Source organism: Spinacia oleracea, chromosome 6, assembly GCF_020520425.1.
Source record: "Spinacia oleracea cultivar Varoflay chromosome 6, BTI_SOV_V1, whole genome shotgun sequence".
Lineage (NCBI taxonomy): Eukaryota > Viridiplantae > Streptophyta > Magnoliopsida > Caryophyllales > Amaranthaceae > Spinacia > Spinacia oleracea.
The window spans coordinates 100,699,892-100,718,418 of record NC_079492.1 but is presented as its reverse complement, the minus strand read 5'-3'; the positions used below and the strand labels follow the sequence as shown (position 1 = coordinate 100,718,418).

General features: G+C 34.0%; 2 protein-coding genes across 2 annotated transcripts; both read left to right on the top strand.

The window, feature by feature from the left end:
- Nucleotides 1-5,904: 5,904 nt before the first annotated feature.
- LOC110785040 (uncharacterized) lies at nt 5,905-7,784 on the top strand. Its single transcript, XM_056831742.1, has 2 exons — nt 5,905-7,331; nt 7,419-7,784. The coding sequence occupies exon 1, from the start codon at nt 6,243-6,245 to the stop codon at nt 7,320-7,322; it is 1,080 nt and encodes a 359-aa protein (XP_056687720.1). The 5' UTR covers nt 5,905-6,242; the 3' UTR covers nt 7,323-7,331; nt 7,419-7,784.
- Nucleotides 7,785-9,288: 1,504 nt separating this feature from the next.
- Nucleotides 9,289-18,032, top strand: LOC130463411 (uncharacterized). The gene is made up of 3 exons (XM_056832539.1): nt 9,289-9,469; nt 10,602-10,681; nt 17,781-18,032. Exons 1-3 carry the CDS (start codon nt 9,289-9,291, stop codon nt 18,030-18,032), a joined length of 513 nt encoding a protein of 170 aa, XP_056688517.1.
- Nucleotides 18,033-18,527: the final 495 nt, after the last annotated feature.

Sequence of the window (18,527 nt, the reverse complement as noted above, 5' to 3'; positions counted from 1 at the left end):
ATCCATATTTCCGTTTCCGGCAATATCATCATTTCCCGGGTATTCATAATTTGCCTTTGACGATCTCAGCTCCCACTGGAACCAAGATCCGTCGATTCCGAATATCCATAGATGTAGTATTTAATGCCATTAAATACTTGATCCATTTATGTACTATTTGTGTGACCATACGGGTTCAGTCAAGAGTAAGTTGTGGATTAATATCATTAATTCCACTTGAACTGAAGCGGCCTCTATCTAGGCATACAGTTCACTTGATCTCACTGAATTATTGACTTGTATAATTAACACTGAACCGCATTTATTAGACTTACCATTAAATGGATACTTGGACCAAGGGCATTATTTCCTTCAGTTTACTGCAAAGCAACATTAAGTTAAGAGTAAGTGATCACCGCATTATACTTATAAACGCATTAGCATATTATATTTGAGAGTACTTTCTCAAAAATTATCAATAATAGTATGCTAGAACCATAACTAGTGTATATTTGGTAATTGTTAAATTAACAAACATTCTCCATGCAATGAGAATAAGATTAAAAGCGCTTCTACCAACTCAAATCCCTTACCAAGCCATCAAGTGTCATATAATTGACCTCGAACCTTCATCTTGGCTTAAGACATTAGAAACATTAATCTCACCAACATCATTATAACGTGTGAGAACCAACAACATATGATTACCACAATCCATATTGGCACATTCAAAGCTAATTAATAGTTTAGGCTACACACATGCAATAAATCCCAAACGTTATAAGCCAAGAAAAAGAGTAGTTTTAATAGAACTTCTCATACCACAATGTACGTAGGTGCTTGAAACGATTCTTTCATAGCTTTACAAACATACTCACCATAACCAAGTTTGCAACTAACTTATTAGTTAATCTCAAACAATGGCTCACCCCCCACATTGCACAACTATTTACCAAAATTATTATTTTACATAAATGGGGCACAAGTAAAATATATGTATGAATAATAATAATAATAAATATTCATATATTATAAAACAATTATAGACTTCCTTACTACCGTGTCTGATGGATATACTACCATCACTGCACCTGTTTGCCAAGTAGTATACGAGAACTCCCACACTAATATTTCTAGCATCGCAGAAAAGTAGTCATGTTAACTTTTGAGTACGACACACCTGCACAATCTTACTAGCGATCAAATTCGCATCACAACTTACTCATTAGTGTTCAAGTTTTAACCTCAACCCCAACATTTCCTACTAGAGTATTAAATAAAATACCTAACATGAGACTATGAGAAGGTACACAAACTAAGATATATAAATAAGTCAAACTTGACAACATTAAAAATAAGAAGGAGCTTTCCCTATATCGTCAAATTTCACAACAAGTTAGTTGAGTAACGTTACCTATCTCAACTATATAACTCATCGAGGCACAGACATATACAACCCATCAAAGCCTCGTGCTTCAAATGCTACCGCGACTCTTACGATCATTTTCTGTGTAAATACCATACAAGGAGATAACACCTATAATCCAAAATAATATTTAAGCACTTAAAACAAATTTTAAACTATCCAAACAAATTCTGAATAATAACCAAATTCAGCCACTGTGGTAACCGCATGTCCGATAGTTTTATGTACTACAAAAGAATCAAAAGGTTAAATGTACCAAACTGATTTCTAAAATCAACAAGTAAAGGTTGACTGCGTAAAGATACACCCAAAATATCGATTATAACAGCAAGTGTATGCATATATTAATAGCCCAAAATACACAACAACACAACGAAAATCGTTATTTAAATGACCCAATTTTAGGATACCCTTCCCTCGGCCTTCGAGGCAAATAACCTATACTTCGTGTGAAGTATAATACAACAAGAATAATAGTCTTGTCATCATCTAAGACAAAAGACAGAACTATATAGTGAGAAATAAGAAATCCGATCAACCACGTGATTAGGTCAAGGCGCTTCATTGAGTCTCTCTTATTACCATTTTAAGAAATACTCACAACTTATCTAATTGCTCCTAAATCTCAATTCCAATCACGATCCCGATCCCTTTGCCACAAAATTACTTTAAATCCTAACATTCAGAGAGATGACCTCCATAATATTGACTAGCCAACTAAAAGTTACTAGTCCCAATATACAAACCGAAGAACTTAAGAATTAGGCGAAACAACGGATAATAATGTTCTGTACATAATTGAGACAATTTTAATCACCAAATAAACTCTTGGCCAGTGCCATAATGCTAGCCATAACGTAAATTCATCAGGGGGTCATAAAGACATGTATCTAATTAGTATAGTGACTAAAAGCAATCAAGGATCACTAAACTATTACAATAGCATAATTTTACAATAACATTAAACTAATTCAAATGATAAAAAAAAAAAAAACATACATGCATATATCACAAGGTAACATGTAAAGATTAATTTCCCAATATCACATAACCATCACAGTGATTTGATCTTAGTCACCGGATTTCCTTTCAAAACAAACACCATAATAAATAGTGCAGTAAAGTTAATATTAAAAGAAATTCAGAAAACTCCCCTTGATAATAGGAATCTGATTTTAAGGCTAAACAACACCAACAACATTTTTCTTCCATCCCAAATTCATATATTTCCAGATCGTTTTATAAGTTCGACCAATTGAAGAAATCACATTTATTTATTTATCTGGAACAACACCATCAGAACATAAGCAACATTAATAATCGTCTTTTAGATTGTTGCACATAAGCACAATATAATAATAATAATAATAATAATAATAATAATAATAATAATAATAATAATAATAATAATAATAATAATAATAATAATAATTTAGGTAGAATAGACTTATCTGGAATATGCGAACAATCTGATGAACATATAATCTAAAGTTGTTGCGCCGTGGAATATCACTGTCCTAAAAGACGATTCCGCACTACCTTCTGGTGTAGTAGAACAAAAGCGGTCGCCCTCCAGGATTAACACAACTCCGAATTTGTGTGCACTCACAAACCCGAATGGAGTCAGAACATTTGCCCAAAACCGAGAGCAATTTGAGAGAGGAAGCATGTGTTTTTGTATTTCTGGAACTGTGGTTATATTTCATGTTAGGAACCCATGAACATGAGATTGATTAAATAATCAATCTCCATAAAAGGCAATGGACAAAAACGTGAAGAGCAATAATGTGGAAAGTTATTATGGGAAGAAAATAATTATGGTTGTAACGGACGCAATAAATGCTAATTAATCCAACAGTTACGTAATCAATACAGATTCTCGTAACAAGGACTTAATCAAAACAGTCCGGTACCAAAAGAATATGTAAGACCCACAAAACTCACTCACGCCCGCGCATCGCATTCCCAAGTACCATGGCTCACGCTCGAGCCCGACCCGGCCCAGCCGGCGTGCACGTGTGTGTGAGTTATGTGTCCACCCATACCACTCTCACACTTTCTTAAACAAGAGTTACACCCACATCCCAATATATAAGCAAGGAGGAAATGAGGAATTCTTTCAACGTGGGACAATAAACACTATTCACATATTTACACTCTTTTCTTTTGTATTTCCCAACAAGAACTTCCAACATACAATAGGTCTCAGGTTCGAATCCCCTCGCCCCCTTTGTAATTTGTAATGCCCTTGTGACGCATTAATGTTTTTCTCCTACTTACAATTCCACACTAGCATTGTGTACTTAAAAATATATGACATAATATAATAGCATTTAATGCCTTTTTTATTACTTTAGTTTGCATTATCGCTTCCACTTACAGCAAGTACTTCCTCCGTTTCTTTTTGTTCTTTACGTTTGGCTTTTTACACGTTTATTAACGACTAATGTACATTGAGATTTCTCTGGGTTTTTTTTTAAAACAAGGAAAATTACTTTTATTTACAATGTTTTCACTTTTATCAAAATTCTGATATTTACAATGTGTGAAAGATTAAATGACCTAATGAATTTAAATGGTTAAAATAATCATTAGACACAAATTTTTGATAGAATATTAAAGCATTTATGTGAATATAAAAGGAAATGTAAATAACATTTCGAGACAACAAAAAAGGAAAACATAAAGAACAAAAAGAAACGGAGGCAGTACCATTAATGGTGGGTTTTGGGATAGCATATTTGAAAATGATGTTCAAATCTTTATATTTTGATTATAATTGAGTTATGTCAATTGTAACTGTTCACCTATGGAAATCACAAAATATATTAATGATAGACCCATTTTAATTTTGTTTTAAAAGGTCTTTTGGGTGCGCAAATGTTAAAGAAATTGAAAATATTGTTGTTGAAAAAACTGAGGAAAGTCACATTTTGTAGCCCGTTTCAAACAAGCTAAATTTTTGTAATTTTTTGTTTTAGTTTAGATTTCTCACTAGAATTTGTAAAATTAATACTCAGTAACTTTGAGTTTTTTTTTTTTTTTTTTTTGAAAATATAACTTGAATTAAAGGTGTGGTTAACTCACATGAAAAGTGGAGTAAGGTTCTTAAAGTTGAAAATTTTTAAACGTTAGACCACAAACGTATGCTTAACTCCTTGAAATCTAGAGCTGTCAAAACGGTTAATTAAGTTGAACCGGGTTCCGCCGGGCTGGTTTCCGATCAGGTCATGTTGAGTTATTTTTCCATTCAGGGTACATGTTGGGTTATGTTCGAGTCATATTTGTATAGGGTTCAATTTCGGGTTCAGGACTTATCGAGTCGGGTTTAATGGGGTTTTGTAGCAGGTAATTCTGTATATGTTTCAATTTTGGATCAGATAATTATCGGATCGATTAAAATTGAGGCCGGGTTCACTCCTAGACACAGGTCAAGATTGGGTTCGATAATTATCGGGTCTGATCAAGTTTTTAACCTATGGTTATTTTTTTCTTATATTGTAAAAATTAATGTTCAGTTTCTTTAAATTTTGAGTTTATTCAAATTAGGTCATCTTCTGTTCTTGTTAAGTCAATACATATATAAAGTTAATACTACCTCCGTTTCAAATGATCTTTACACTTTCCGTTTTAGTTTATTTCATAATGTTCTTTACACTTTACTTATTCTATTCTTGTACATGAAAATTTACTACCTTACCCTATTTACCCCACAATATTTACAATTTTCACTCGATTTCTCTTACTTTATTAAATTTTTTTCTTAAACTCACCCACTTTTTTACACATTTCTCTTACTTTATCCATATTTTATTATATTCTATCAACTTTTTTACTTTTGTGTTAATATTTGTGCAAATAGTAACTGTAAAAATCTTTATGAAACGGAGGTAGTATGAATTACGGAAGGTCAATTGACCAATTTGCTAAAAGAAAATTGTAGTTGGACGACAAATGGTAATAAAAAGTGCTCAGAAGACTACTGTTAAATAAAAAACGAGTTCAAATAATAAAAATTACTTCCGACAACAATTGAGCCACAAATTCGAACTGAACTTACAAAAGCTCACACGTAAGACACCATATTTTATCAAAATATGGTTTATGCACCCGGTGAACTCTGTTTTGAAATGAACATACAATTCAAATCAAAGAAACATATTGTTCATACCCATAGAACATATAGTTCAAATGCAATGAACATATTGTTCATACCTAAATAACATATAATAAATGAAAATATAATTCTAATCTAAAGAACATATAGTTCAAATATTTCATTTGTACATGTACATTGAAATTATTCTCCATGTTCAATAAATATTCAATGAATATTCATAAGGGTGCACCATAAACACTATACACCCGGATATATAATCCAAATTACGACATTTTATCGAGCAACGGACCATCGGAGTCTTTCTGCAGAAGATCTAGACCGCATCGGTAGACCCTAGTCAATAACTCAAATGGTCATACACTCACTTAAAACCGCAACACTCTTCATTTACTCAAAACACGTGCTCTGTTCTTCTCTGTTTTTTGCAACTATTACAACAACTAAAACAAACTCCTTTTCTTCCTCAAATTCCAAAACCCAACTCACGTTTGCACAAATTCCCTTCCTCCTCCCTTCCATCAGCTCAACAATCACGTTCTTACCCATCTAGGTACTCTCACTTTCCCATTAATTTCTGTTTTTTTCATTTCCCAGATCTTTAATTGTCTTAGTTTTTCAAGCAATTCCTCTCTAATTTAAGATCCGATTAATTTAACATATTATTGCACCTGGGTTTGGTTTAATTTTGTTTTGAATTGGTTTAAAAAGGGGGAAGAAATGGATGATTGTGATGGTAAAATTAGGTTAGACAGATTATCAATCGAAGGATCTAGAGATACCCAGATGGAAAATCGGATCAATTCGGGTACCCTTTTGAATTATCAGTTTCGTTCAATGAGCGTTTTGCAGATTTTGAGAGAAACAGTGAGAATTCTGAGATATAATTGTGCTGGATTTATGGGAATTGCAGCATTGCTAATTTGTCCTGTATCTGCTGTTCAATTGTCAAATATGTTAGTTGATCATACTATTGTGAGGAGATTGAGTATAAGATTGTTATTGATTGGTAGAGCTAGTGGTTTACCTCTTAGTCCTGTTGTTAAGCAATCTTGTCAAAAGTTTTCGGAAATGGCTGTTTCGACTGCTGTGTGCTTCTTTTTGTATATTACATTGTCACTTGTATCGAAAGCGGCTGTTGTGTATTCTGTTGATTGTACTTACTCGAAGAAGCAATTCAATGTCTCGAAGTTCTGTGTGATAGTTAGTAAGTTATGGAGGCGGGTTGTGGTGACCTATGTATGGGCTTGTATGGTGATTGTTGGGGTTGTTACACTGTTCCTTATTATTCTTGTTGCTGTTTGTAATGTGTTGTTGATATTTGGGTTCATACCGGATTTAGTTGTCTATCCAGGTGTGGTTATCGGGCTTATTTTCTCGGTAGTGTTTGCAAATGTAATTATTCTTTGCAATGTTGCGGTTGTGATCTCGGTTTTGGAGGATGCTTCTGGGCCTCAGGCATTATTGAGGTCTTTTGTTCTGATTAGGGGTCAGACTCAGGTGGGTCTTCTTATGTATTTGGTGTCTACGATGGGGATGGCTTTTGTGCAAGGATTGTTTGAGCATAGAGTGAAGACTTTGAGCTATGGTGATGGTTCATCTAGGATATGGGAAGGGCCTCTTTTGGTGATCATGTATTCCTTTGTAGTGCTTATTGACTACATGATGACTGCAGTTTTCTATTTTAGCTGCCGGTCTTATAGTATGGAAGCAGCAAATGAGGAAGCTCAGTCAATTTTGGAATTGGCTACTGCAACCCCAAAAGCAAACTCTGTTGATACTGAGAATCAAGCTAGTTGAATTTGAATGGTAATTTCTGGAATAAGTCTCTTTTCAGCTAATGGCCTATGAGGATGCTTCAGCAGCCAAGATATCTGAATGTTACCTGTCTTGCAGCCTAACCATAAAGAACGTCAAGAGAATCAAACTTCTTGGGAAGAAGATGTTGATGACTCGGGTAGTAGATGCTAGAGATGGTTTTGATTATTGAATATACAGAATTTGTGAGCTTGAGATGTCTGGCTCGTCTCTAGGTGACCTATGAACATAGTGGATGATGCTCTTTACGAAAGATTTCTACTGCAAATCAGTAACATACTGTTCTCGTAGGTATAAGTTTCGGAGTATGCAGCATATTATGACTTTTTGGTAACTAAAATATAGTTTTCCCCCTTGATCGATTTGGTTATACATGTATGTTTTATTTATTTGAACCTAAAAATAATTCAATAAAATCCTAGTCATCCCCCAACTTTACCTTAATTGATATGCTTCTTTTTATCAAATGCTCAACATTCTCGTTGCTTGCTACCTTGCACCAGTTTTGCTCATTGTTGACTCTCAGATCTGATACAAAGGGAAACTGAGGGTCAATGATCTCCTTATCACAAGTACAGTTGCCTAGATCTGTTATTGATTGAATAGTATATATATTTTGTACCTCCTTGAAAAAAATCCATGATACGAGGGGTTACCTGGGTTATACTTGTTACCTTAGCATCTGATGGTTATGTGCTTGTTCTTTTCAAGTAAACCAATGTTTTTCTTCTCAATCTGGTTGTTTCCCAAAATTATTTGCATTTTACATGGGATACTTACTACAGAATTAGGCATCTTCTTCTGATGAAAAGAAGTAATGGCTTCTTTTCATGGTATACTTATTTCAGATCAGTTTTGTAATGGCTTTTGGGATTTCTCTGCATATTACGCAAGCAGCTACTTAAGTTGAGCTAAGAAAAAATTGATCTGAAATATTCTTGCGCAGAAGGTAGTTACTAGCTAGTCTGCTAAGACTCATTTTGATGGTAGTCTCAAATTCTCAATTATTTACTTGGTGATAATAGGCTTACGATGTTAACTTGCATAAAATGTCTCTGCTCTCTTTTTCTGCTGAACAATAAAAAGTAAAGTTTTGGCCTTAGTTTGTTTCAAATGTTTTCCGGGTAACAGGTACGTACTACGTAGTACTAACTTGCAGTGACATGGTTCAGTATTTGCTTTGGTCTCTGCCTCAAGAGAAAGCTAATTAACTTGTTGTTGAAAGGTTATACTGAGTAGTGCTCAATATCCATCGTGATATAAATTGACTTCAGCATGCCAAAAGAAGATAATGTTCAATCTTTGCAGAGTTATGCCTTAAGCAGACAATCTAGAGTGCAAGGAAATCAATTTTGCCTATGTTAGTCTCTTCCCAACCACTTTGTCACAGTCAGATGAGACCATATATGTTGCTGATGAGATTGTGATCAATATCAAGGTTCGAGATTAGTTACTGTTTTGTCAATAATAATGTAGTTTTGCTTCCCTGCATTGGCGTATGAGGTGTTTAAGGTGTAGTTACTGTATTTTTCGTAATGCTTTTAACTAGAGCGTAACAGAAACTGCTTTTGACATACATTAGATTGATTTTGGCACACCTCTTTGTGAGTAAAACACATAAAACTGTAATCTTTCAGTGAGTTGGTGCTTTTATGTTTGGGATCTCTTAAGCATACATCTGGCGTTCTGTGGCAGCCTGATAGGAGTTATAGGAGACTATAAGTAGTACTAGGAAACATATTTCTTTTTTCCGAAACGGATTAGGAAGTACATTGTTAGTGGGACTCTTTTGCTTATTAGATGTGTATCAGATAACTTGTTGATTTTTCCAGTTTGAGTTTGAGTTTGAGTTTGAGTTTGAGTTTGAGTTTGATTTGATGTCTAATTGTATACTCCATAAAAGCTTTAAATATTATAATTACGGAGTATATATGTATAATCTGAAACAATGTGCAGTATTAGAGTTGATATTGATATCCCAGAAGACATTATTTTCCAGATTCTATCAAGACTACCATCGAAATGGTTGGTGCGATTTCAGAGTGTGTGTAAGTCTTGGTATGCTGTGATAACACAAGACCATGATTTTCAGCTTAATTCAAGAAACAGCTGTTGTCGTAGTTGGATTGGTATTGAATCTAAATTCAGTCTTGATGAGTATATAATCAAGAATAATTTGTGGGTATTTGATGAATCCTTTACTTACATCTAAAGAGCAGCTTTATCTTCCAACATGTGCTTTACGGAGATAATTGGATCATCCCATGGGATATCCCACCATAAAAAAGTATGGTGAAGGAAACAAATGGGAGGTAGGAAAATTGTTCATGTGTTTGACTGTTTGTGGAACCCTTGTGTTAGAAAATATAAAAGGGTGGACTATCCATGGAAGATTCCTCCAAGGAACGTATATAGGACGAGCATGATGATGGGATACGGATACGGATACGGATACGCCACCAATAGTCGTGATCACAACATTGTTGTCATAACTAAAGATAAACACGGCCAGGACCATGTTTATGTCTATTCACTTCGGACAACTTCTTGGATTGAAATCATACCTAAACCCCAATCCTCCAGCCTTGGACACATTGTATTGGAAGATAGTAGCTGCACTTTTTTCAATGGAGTTTGTCACTGGGTAACTTTTTCTTTTCTTTTCAATTTTTACACAAATCTCTAATGCATTACTTTGACCATTCATACTTTTAATTTCACATCTATTACTATATACTACAAGAGACACTAGGAACGACACACATGTCAATTCCTTGTGCGATTTTTTTCTGCCAAAAATCACTTTCCCAAAAAAATATCTGTTTTATTTTATTTTTTACAAACTTTTGTATAAGGCGGTCTTTCCTGTAAGACCACCTTATAGTTGGGTTGTATTCGCGGGTCAAGTCTTGTTGGCTGGTCGCGGGTCACATTATTCGGGTCTTATAAAAGCCCCTTTTACACGATTTTTTCCTCATTTCTTATCACTGTTCACCTTCCAACTTTGAGGAGAGAGAAAGCTCTGTGATTCTTCGTCGATCCTTCTTCTACTTCCATTCAACTCGATTTCTTCAGATCTCTGACTCTGACTCAACCTATCTGCTTCATCTTCGTTTCTACGATTTTGTAAGTTTCCCGGCGAAGAAGCGGTGAGGAAGGTGGCGGCGTTGTCGCCAAATTCGATTGAATTTACTCGTTTCTATGCGAAGTTGCTCGTTTCTATGCGAATTTGATCGTTTCTCTGCGAATTTGATGTTTTAGCAACGACGAATTTTGGTGGCGTAGTCGATTGCGGCGCCGCCGGCGGTAGTGTTCGTCTTCTCTCACCACAAAGGATGCTCGTAAGTCCGCAACCACTGGATCTCCGCGTTCAAAATAGGTTTGATGTTCGATCTAAAATTATTACTCGTATTTGAATGCTGGAGATTACGATTCATTTCCTTGAAATTATTAGGATTGAGTTTTTATTTGGAATTTGATTTTCTGTTTTTGTTTTTGTGATTCCTTTTATTAAATTCCGGCGAGAAATTAGGGTTCCAGCGAAAAAAGATCGTCGGCGAACAGCGAGAGATGAAGGAAGGGAAGGAGAAGCGTCGGCGTGAAGATTGAGAGTCGCCAATCGCCATTGTTCGATGTTATGTGCTGGTTGAATGAGTTCCTCTTGCTGTGGTGGAACAGATCTTGTGGTTGTTGTGTTGGCGGCTCTAATTCCCTGGTTGCGGCTGTGGCGGTGGCGTCAATGTGAAGGAACAATGTTGCAGAGGCCTCGCAAGTGGTAACAACTATTGTTGTTGTTGGTCTTCCTTGTTGTTAAATTAAAGGAGCTGCTTTGTCATTACAGATTTGTTTTAGTCATAGTTTGGTTATATTTAGTTAATAAATAAAATGGTTTAGTAATAATTTTTATGGTAAAATTGCAAAGAAGTGCAATTAATTCCTGGATTGTAACAATTTTGGTTCATTTATATGTTTTAGTTAATAATACGTTTATTTTGGTTACACATTTCTGGATTTTAGTTAAGAGTTTTTGAGAATTAGTTATGATTTCGTGAAATTTTTTTTGTTAATATAAAATTCAATTAGTTAAGCAATGGAGTAAATTAGTTAAGTATTGAAGTCAATTATTTAAGCACCGAGACCAATTAGTTAAGCGATAAAATTTATAAGTTTACATATATAAATAAAGTATTTGTTAAGCCGGAAATTCAATTAGTTGAGCAATGAAACCGTTTAGTTAAACAATGGAATCAATTAGTTGAGCTTGAAATTCAATTAGTAAGCAATTGAACTAATTAGTGATGGAATGAAACTAATTAGTGAGGCAATGAAACCAATTAGTTAAGCATTGGAACTAATTAGTTTAACCTGAAATTCAATTAGTCAAGTAATGTAACATGTTAGTTAAACATTGAACCAATTAGTTAAGCATGAAATTCAATTAGTTAAGCAATTGAACCAATTAGTTAAGTTTGAAATTCAATTATTTAATAAATGAAACCAATTAGTTACACAATTGAACCAATTAGTTATGCAATCGAACTAATTAGTTATGCAATGAAACCAATTAGTTAAGCAAGGAACTAATTAGTTAAACATGAAATTTAATTAGTCAAGTATTGTAACGTATTAGTTAAGAAATGAAACCAATTAGTTAAACAATGGAACGATTTAGTTAAGCAACGAAACCAATTAGGTAAACCTGAAATTCAATTAGTTAGGCAATCGAACCAATTAGTTAAGTTTGAAATTCAATTAGGTAAGCAATGAAACCAATTAGTTAAGAATTTGAACTAATTAGTTAAACCTGAAATTCAATTAGTCAAGTAATGTAACCTATTAGTTAAGCATTGAAACCAATTAGTTAAGCATTGAAACCAATTAGTTAAGCATTGAACCAATTAGTTAAGCATGAAATTCAATTAGTTAAGCAATTGAACCAATTAGTTAAGTTTGAAATTCAATTAGTTAATCAATGAAACCAATTAGTTACACAATTGAACCAATTAGTTATGCAATGGAACTAATTAGTTGTGCAATGAAACCAATTAGTTAAGCAAGGAACTAATTAGTTAAACATGAAATTTAATTAGTCAAGTAATGTAACGTATTAGTTAAGCAATGAAACCAATTAGTTAAACAATGGAACGATTTAGTTAAGCAACGAAACCAATTAGGTAAACCTGAAATTCAATTAGTTAAGCAATCGAAACAATTAGTTAAGTTTGAAATTCAATTAGTTAAGCAATGAAACCAATCAGTTAAGTTTGAATTCAATTAGTTAAGTAATGAAACATATTAGATAAGCAACGAAACGATTTAGTTAAAGCAATAGAACCAATTAGTTAAGCAATGAAACGATTTAGTTAAAGCAATGAGACCAATTAAGATTTTCTGAGTTTTAGTTAGGGATTTTCGAGCTTTAGTTATGGTTTTTGAAGTTTTAGTTAGGATTTTAAAAAATAAAAATAAATTGAGTTCTAGTTATATATTTTTAGTTTAAAAAATTTAGTATTAGTTATTTTTTTTGAGCTTTAGTTAAGATTTATGCGGTTTTAGTTTCTTTATTTTGTGTTTTAGTTAATTTTTTTTGAGTTTTAGTGGATTTTTTCAGATTCAGAAAATTAACATCAAAAGACATTGATGATTTGTTGCTTATAACCAAAAATAAAATGCAAAAAGATAACTAAAACACTTTATTTCATAACTAAATATAAAAAAATTATAACTAAAACAAAATTCTATAAAAAAAAACTACAGGAGAAATTTCAATATACTGAAATACATCTACATTCAGTGGTTTTTCTTGTGACTCCATTCCTCACTCCGACTTCCTTGCCGCCGCCTAATTCACCATCATCGAATCCACCGGTGATAGGTGGCGTGACTGAATTCAACTAAATTAAAAACCACAACCACCGCAACGAATCAAAGGCAGATAAAAAATCTATAATGAAAAAACCTAATTTCAGCACACCCAAACACAACACCATCTCTCTCGCCAATCAAACACAACAACCATGCCCAGATTCCAATCAACCCTCCTCGCAAAACACCAATGACACCAGCATCGAATTTAGAGCACCTTCCAGAACTACTCATAGACCGCCGTAGAAGAGAATTCGTCAACCTCGACCACCAGCCATAATCAATCTTGAAGTTTTCATGTGGATACGACGGTGAGAGATCCATGGAATTCGTTTTGTGGTAGAAATCGCTGCGAAAGAAACTAGGGTTTGCGGCGGAGGAGAAGAAGAGATCGCGAAGGAGGAGTTTAGGGTTTTGAGTTACAGGGAGAACGATGAGAGGAGAGAAGATGGAGTTTACAGAAAATGAGAGGAGAGAGAAAAAAAGTCAATTTATACCGCGCGTGAAGATACGCGCGCGTGATTGTCTCACCTGGTCTTTCCTACACGCGCCGTGAGGCGGTCCTACCGAAAAGTTGCTGTTTATTTTTATTCTCTACTTTTTTTTTTATAAACTATTTATGTATGAAAACAAAATTTCGTTTATAAATTATGGCAATAATAGATACGACGTGATAATAATTATTCTAAATTAGTCAATTCGCTATATTAATAATGGAAAATATATCATTCGATATTTTGGTCAAATTACGATACTAGCATTTTAAATATGCATATTAAACGAGTATGTTAAAATGTTATAACTATGCGGTAGTTGGGGAATACAAACTTTTGTATAAGGCGGTCTTTCCTGTAAGATCACCTTATAGTTGGGTTGTATTCGCGGGTCAAGTCTTGCTGGGCTGGTCGCGGGTCACATTATTCGGGTCTTATAAAAGCCCCTTTTACACGATTTTTTCCTCATTTCTTATCACTGTTCACCTTCCAACTTTGAGGAGAGAGAAAGCTCTGTGATTCTTCGTCGATCCTTCTTCTACTTCCATTCAACTCGATTTCTTCAGATCTCTGACTCTGACTCAACCTATCTGCTTCATCTTCGTTTCTACGATTTTGTAAGTTTCCCGGCGAAGAAGCGGTGAGGAAGGTGGCGGCGTTGTCGCCAAATTCGATTGAATTTACTCGTTTCTATGCGAAGTTGCTCGTTTCTATGCGAATTTGATCGTTTCTCTGCGAATTTGATGTTTTAGCAACGACGAATTTTGGTGGCGTAGTCGATTGCGGCGCCGCCGGCGGTAGTGTTCGTCTTCTCTCACCACAAAGGACGCTCGTAAGTCAGCAACCACTGGATCTCCGCGTTCAAAATAGGTTTGATGTTCGATCTAAAATTATTACTCGTATTTGAATGCTGGAGATTACGATTCATTTCCTTGAAATTATTAGGATTGAGTTTTTATTTGGAATTTGATTTTCTGTTTTTGTTTTTGTGATTCCTTTTATTAAATTCCGGCGAGAAATTAGGGTTCCAGCGAAAAAAGATCGTCGGCGAAAAGCGAGAGATGAAGGAAGGGAAGGAGAAGCGTCGGCGTGAAGATTGAGAGTCGCCAATCGCCATTGTTCGATGTTATGTGCTGGTTGAATGAGTTCCTCTTGCTGTGGTGGAACAGATCTTGTGGTTGTTGTGTTGGCGGCTTTAATTCCCTGGTTGCGGCTGTGGCGGTGGCGGCAATGCGAAGGAACAATGTTGCAGAGGCCTCGCAAGTCGTAACAACTATTGTTGTTGTTGGTCTTCCTTGTTGTTAAATTAAAGGAGCTGCTTTGTCATTACAGATTTGTTTTAGTCATAGTTTAGTTATATTTAGTTAATAAATAAAATGGTTTAGTAATAATTTTTTTGGTAAAATTGCAAAGAAGTGCAATTAATTCCTGGATTGTTCATTTATATGTTTTAGTTAATAATACGTTTATTTTGGTTACACATTTCTGGATTTTAGTTAAGAGTTTTTGAGAATTAGTTATGATTTCGTGAAATTTTTTTTGTTAATATAAAATTCAATTAGTTAAGCAATGGAGTAAATTAGTTAAGCATTGAAGTCAATTATTTAAGCACCGAGACCAATTAGTTAAGCGATAAAATTTATAAGTTTACAGATATAAATAAAGTATTTGTTAAGCCGGAAATTCAATTAGTTGAGCAATGAAACCGTTTAGTTAAACAATGGAATCAATTAGTTGAGCTTGAAATTCAATTAGTAAGCAATTGAACTAATTAGTGATGGAATGAAACTAATTAGTGAGGCAATGAAACCAATTAGTTAAGCATTGGAACTAATTAGTTTAACCTGAAATTCAATTAGTCAAGTAATGTAACCTGTTAGTTAAACATTGAACCAATTAGTTAAGCATGAAATTCAATTAGTTAAGCAATTGAACCAATTAGTTAAGTTTGAAATTCAATTAGTTAATCAATGAAACCAATTAGTTACACAATTGAACCAATTAGTTATGCAATCGAACTAATTAGTTATGCAATGGAATCAATTAGTTAAGCAAGGAACTAATTAGTTAAACATGAAATTTAATTAGTCAAGTAATGTAACGTATTAGTTAAGCAATGAAACCAATTAGTTAGACAATGGAACGATTTAGTTAAGCAACGAAACCAATTAGGTAAACCTGAAATTCAATTAGTTAGGCAATCGAACCAATTAGTTAAGTTTGAAATTCAATTAGGTAAGCAATGAAACCAATTAGTTAAGAATTTGAACTAATTAGTTAAACCTGAAATTTAATTAGTCAAGTAATGTAACCTATTAGTTAAGCATTGAAACCAATTAGTTAAGCATTGAAACCAATTAGTTAAGCATTGAACCAATTAGTTAAGCATGAAATTCAATTAGTTAAGCAATTGAACCAATTAGTTAAGTTTGAAATTCAATTAGTTAATCAATGAAACCAATTAGTTACACAATTGAACCAATTAGTTATGCAATGGAACTAATTAGTTGTGCAATGAAACCAATTAGTTAAGCAAGGAACTAATTAGTTAAACATGAAATTTAATTAGTCAAGTAATGTAACGTATTAGTTAAGCAATGAAACCAATTAGTTAAACAATGGAACGATTTAGTTAAGCAACGAAACCAATTAGGTAAACCTGAAATTCAATTAGTTAAGCAATCGAAACAATTAGTTAAGTTTGAAATTCAATTAGTTAAGCAATGAAACCAATCAGTTAAGTTTGAATTCAAATAGTTAAGTAATGAAACATATTAGTTAAGCAACGAAACGATTTAGTTAAAGCAATAGAACCAATTAGTTAAGCAATGAAACGATTTAGTTAAAGCAATGAGACCAATTAAGATTTTCTGAGTTTTAGTTAGGGATTTTCGAGCTTTAGTTATGGTTTTTGAAGTTTTAGTTAGGATTTTTTTTAAAAAAAAATTGAGTTCTAGTTATATATTTTTAGTTTAAAAAATTTAGTATTAGTTATTTTTTTTTGAGCTTTAGTTAAGATTTCTGCGGTTTTAGTTTCTTTATTTTGTGTTTTAGTTAATTTTTTTGAGTTTTAGTGGATTTTTTCAGATTCAGAAAATTAACATCAAAAGACATTGATGATTTGTTGCTTATAACCAAAAATAAAATGCAAAAAGATAACTAAAACACTTTATTTCATAACTAAGTATAAAAAAATTATAACTAAAACAAAATTCTATAAAAAAAAAAAACTACAGGAGAAATTTCAATATACTGAAATACATCTACATTCAGTGGTTTTTCTTGTGACTCCATTCCTCACTCCGACTTCCTTGCCGCCGCCTAATTCACCATCATCGAATCCACCGGTGATGGGTGGCGTGACTGAATTCCACTAAATTAAAAACCACAACCACCGCAACGAATCAAAGGCAGATAAAAAATCTATAATAAAAAAACCTAATTTCAGCACACCCAAACACAACACCATCTCCCTCGCCAATCAAACACAACAACCATGCCCAGATTCCAATCAACCCTCCTCGCAAAACACCAATGACACCAGCATCGAATTTAGAGCACCTTCCAGAACTACTCATAGACCGCCGTAGAAGAGAATTCGTCAACCTCGACCACCAGCCATAATCAATCTTGAAGTTTTCATGTGGATACGACGGTGAGAGATCCATGGAATTCGTTTTGTGGTAGAAATCGCGGCGAAAGAAACTAGGGTTTGCGGCGGAGGAGAAGAAGAGATCGCGAAGGAGGAGTTTAGGGTTTTGAGTTACAGGGAGAACGATGAGAGGAGAGAAGATGGAGTTTACAGAAAATGAGAGGAGAGAGAAAAAAAGTCAATTTATACCGCGCGTGAAGATACGCGCGCGTGATTGTCTCACCTGGTCTTTCCTACACGCGCCGTGAGGCGGTCCTACCGAAAAGTTGCTGGTTGGGGAAATATTCAGTTAAATATTTTGTGAAAAAATGATTAAAATACGTGCGTGCATGAGATCTAATCTAGTTAATAAAAATATGGTAATTAGCAAATTTAGTAATCCAATGAGATCGATCCCACAAGTTAATATTAAAATGCTATAAATTACAGGTTGTGACCAGCAATCCAGCAAGTGAGACTGTAAGTTACATGGGAAATCCTGGTAAAATCTTGTGCTTCAATCTTGACGACCAGAAATTGTATAACATCGACCTAATTCCAATGGAATTGCAACCAAACAAAGGCAGTCATCGTTACCATCTGCGACAGCTCAATGACTACAACTACAAGTACACGCCTATGCATAAGATTATGGTGTATGAAGGAATATGGGAACTCCAATTCTTGGACTCCTTTGTTTAACGTACATACAGGTACAGCCCATACAGGGGACCTTTTTTCGGTCAAAAGACTATACGGAACGGACGAGGGAACTGAAAATAAAATATTGTTACTTACAGAAGTTTTATGGACCTATGAACCTCATAACCAACTACTTAAGCCACTTCCAACATCAACACATTCTATTGATCAATTAGTTTTATACCAGGAAAGTCTATTTCTATTTTCTATTGTAAGGGCTTAGTCCTTTGTACACTTTAGTAATTGTAAACATGGACAAATTGTTAACGTCCCATCTAAGTCTTTAAAAGTTAATGGGTGCAAATGTTGGATTATTAGATAATAAATTAAAAGAAAATCGTCAAAATGTTGGATTATTATAAGTAATTTTTCCTTATTAGTTTCATTCATTCATACTCTTATTAAATTATAAAATATATAGTGTGGTCATTTGCTTATCCGGCATTTTTCTTACTATTTGGATTCTGCTATTTGATTTGATTATAGGTACCCAGT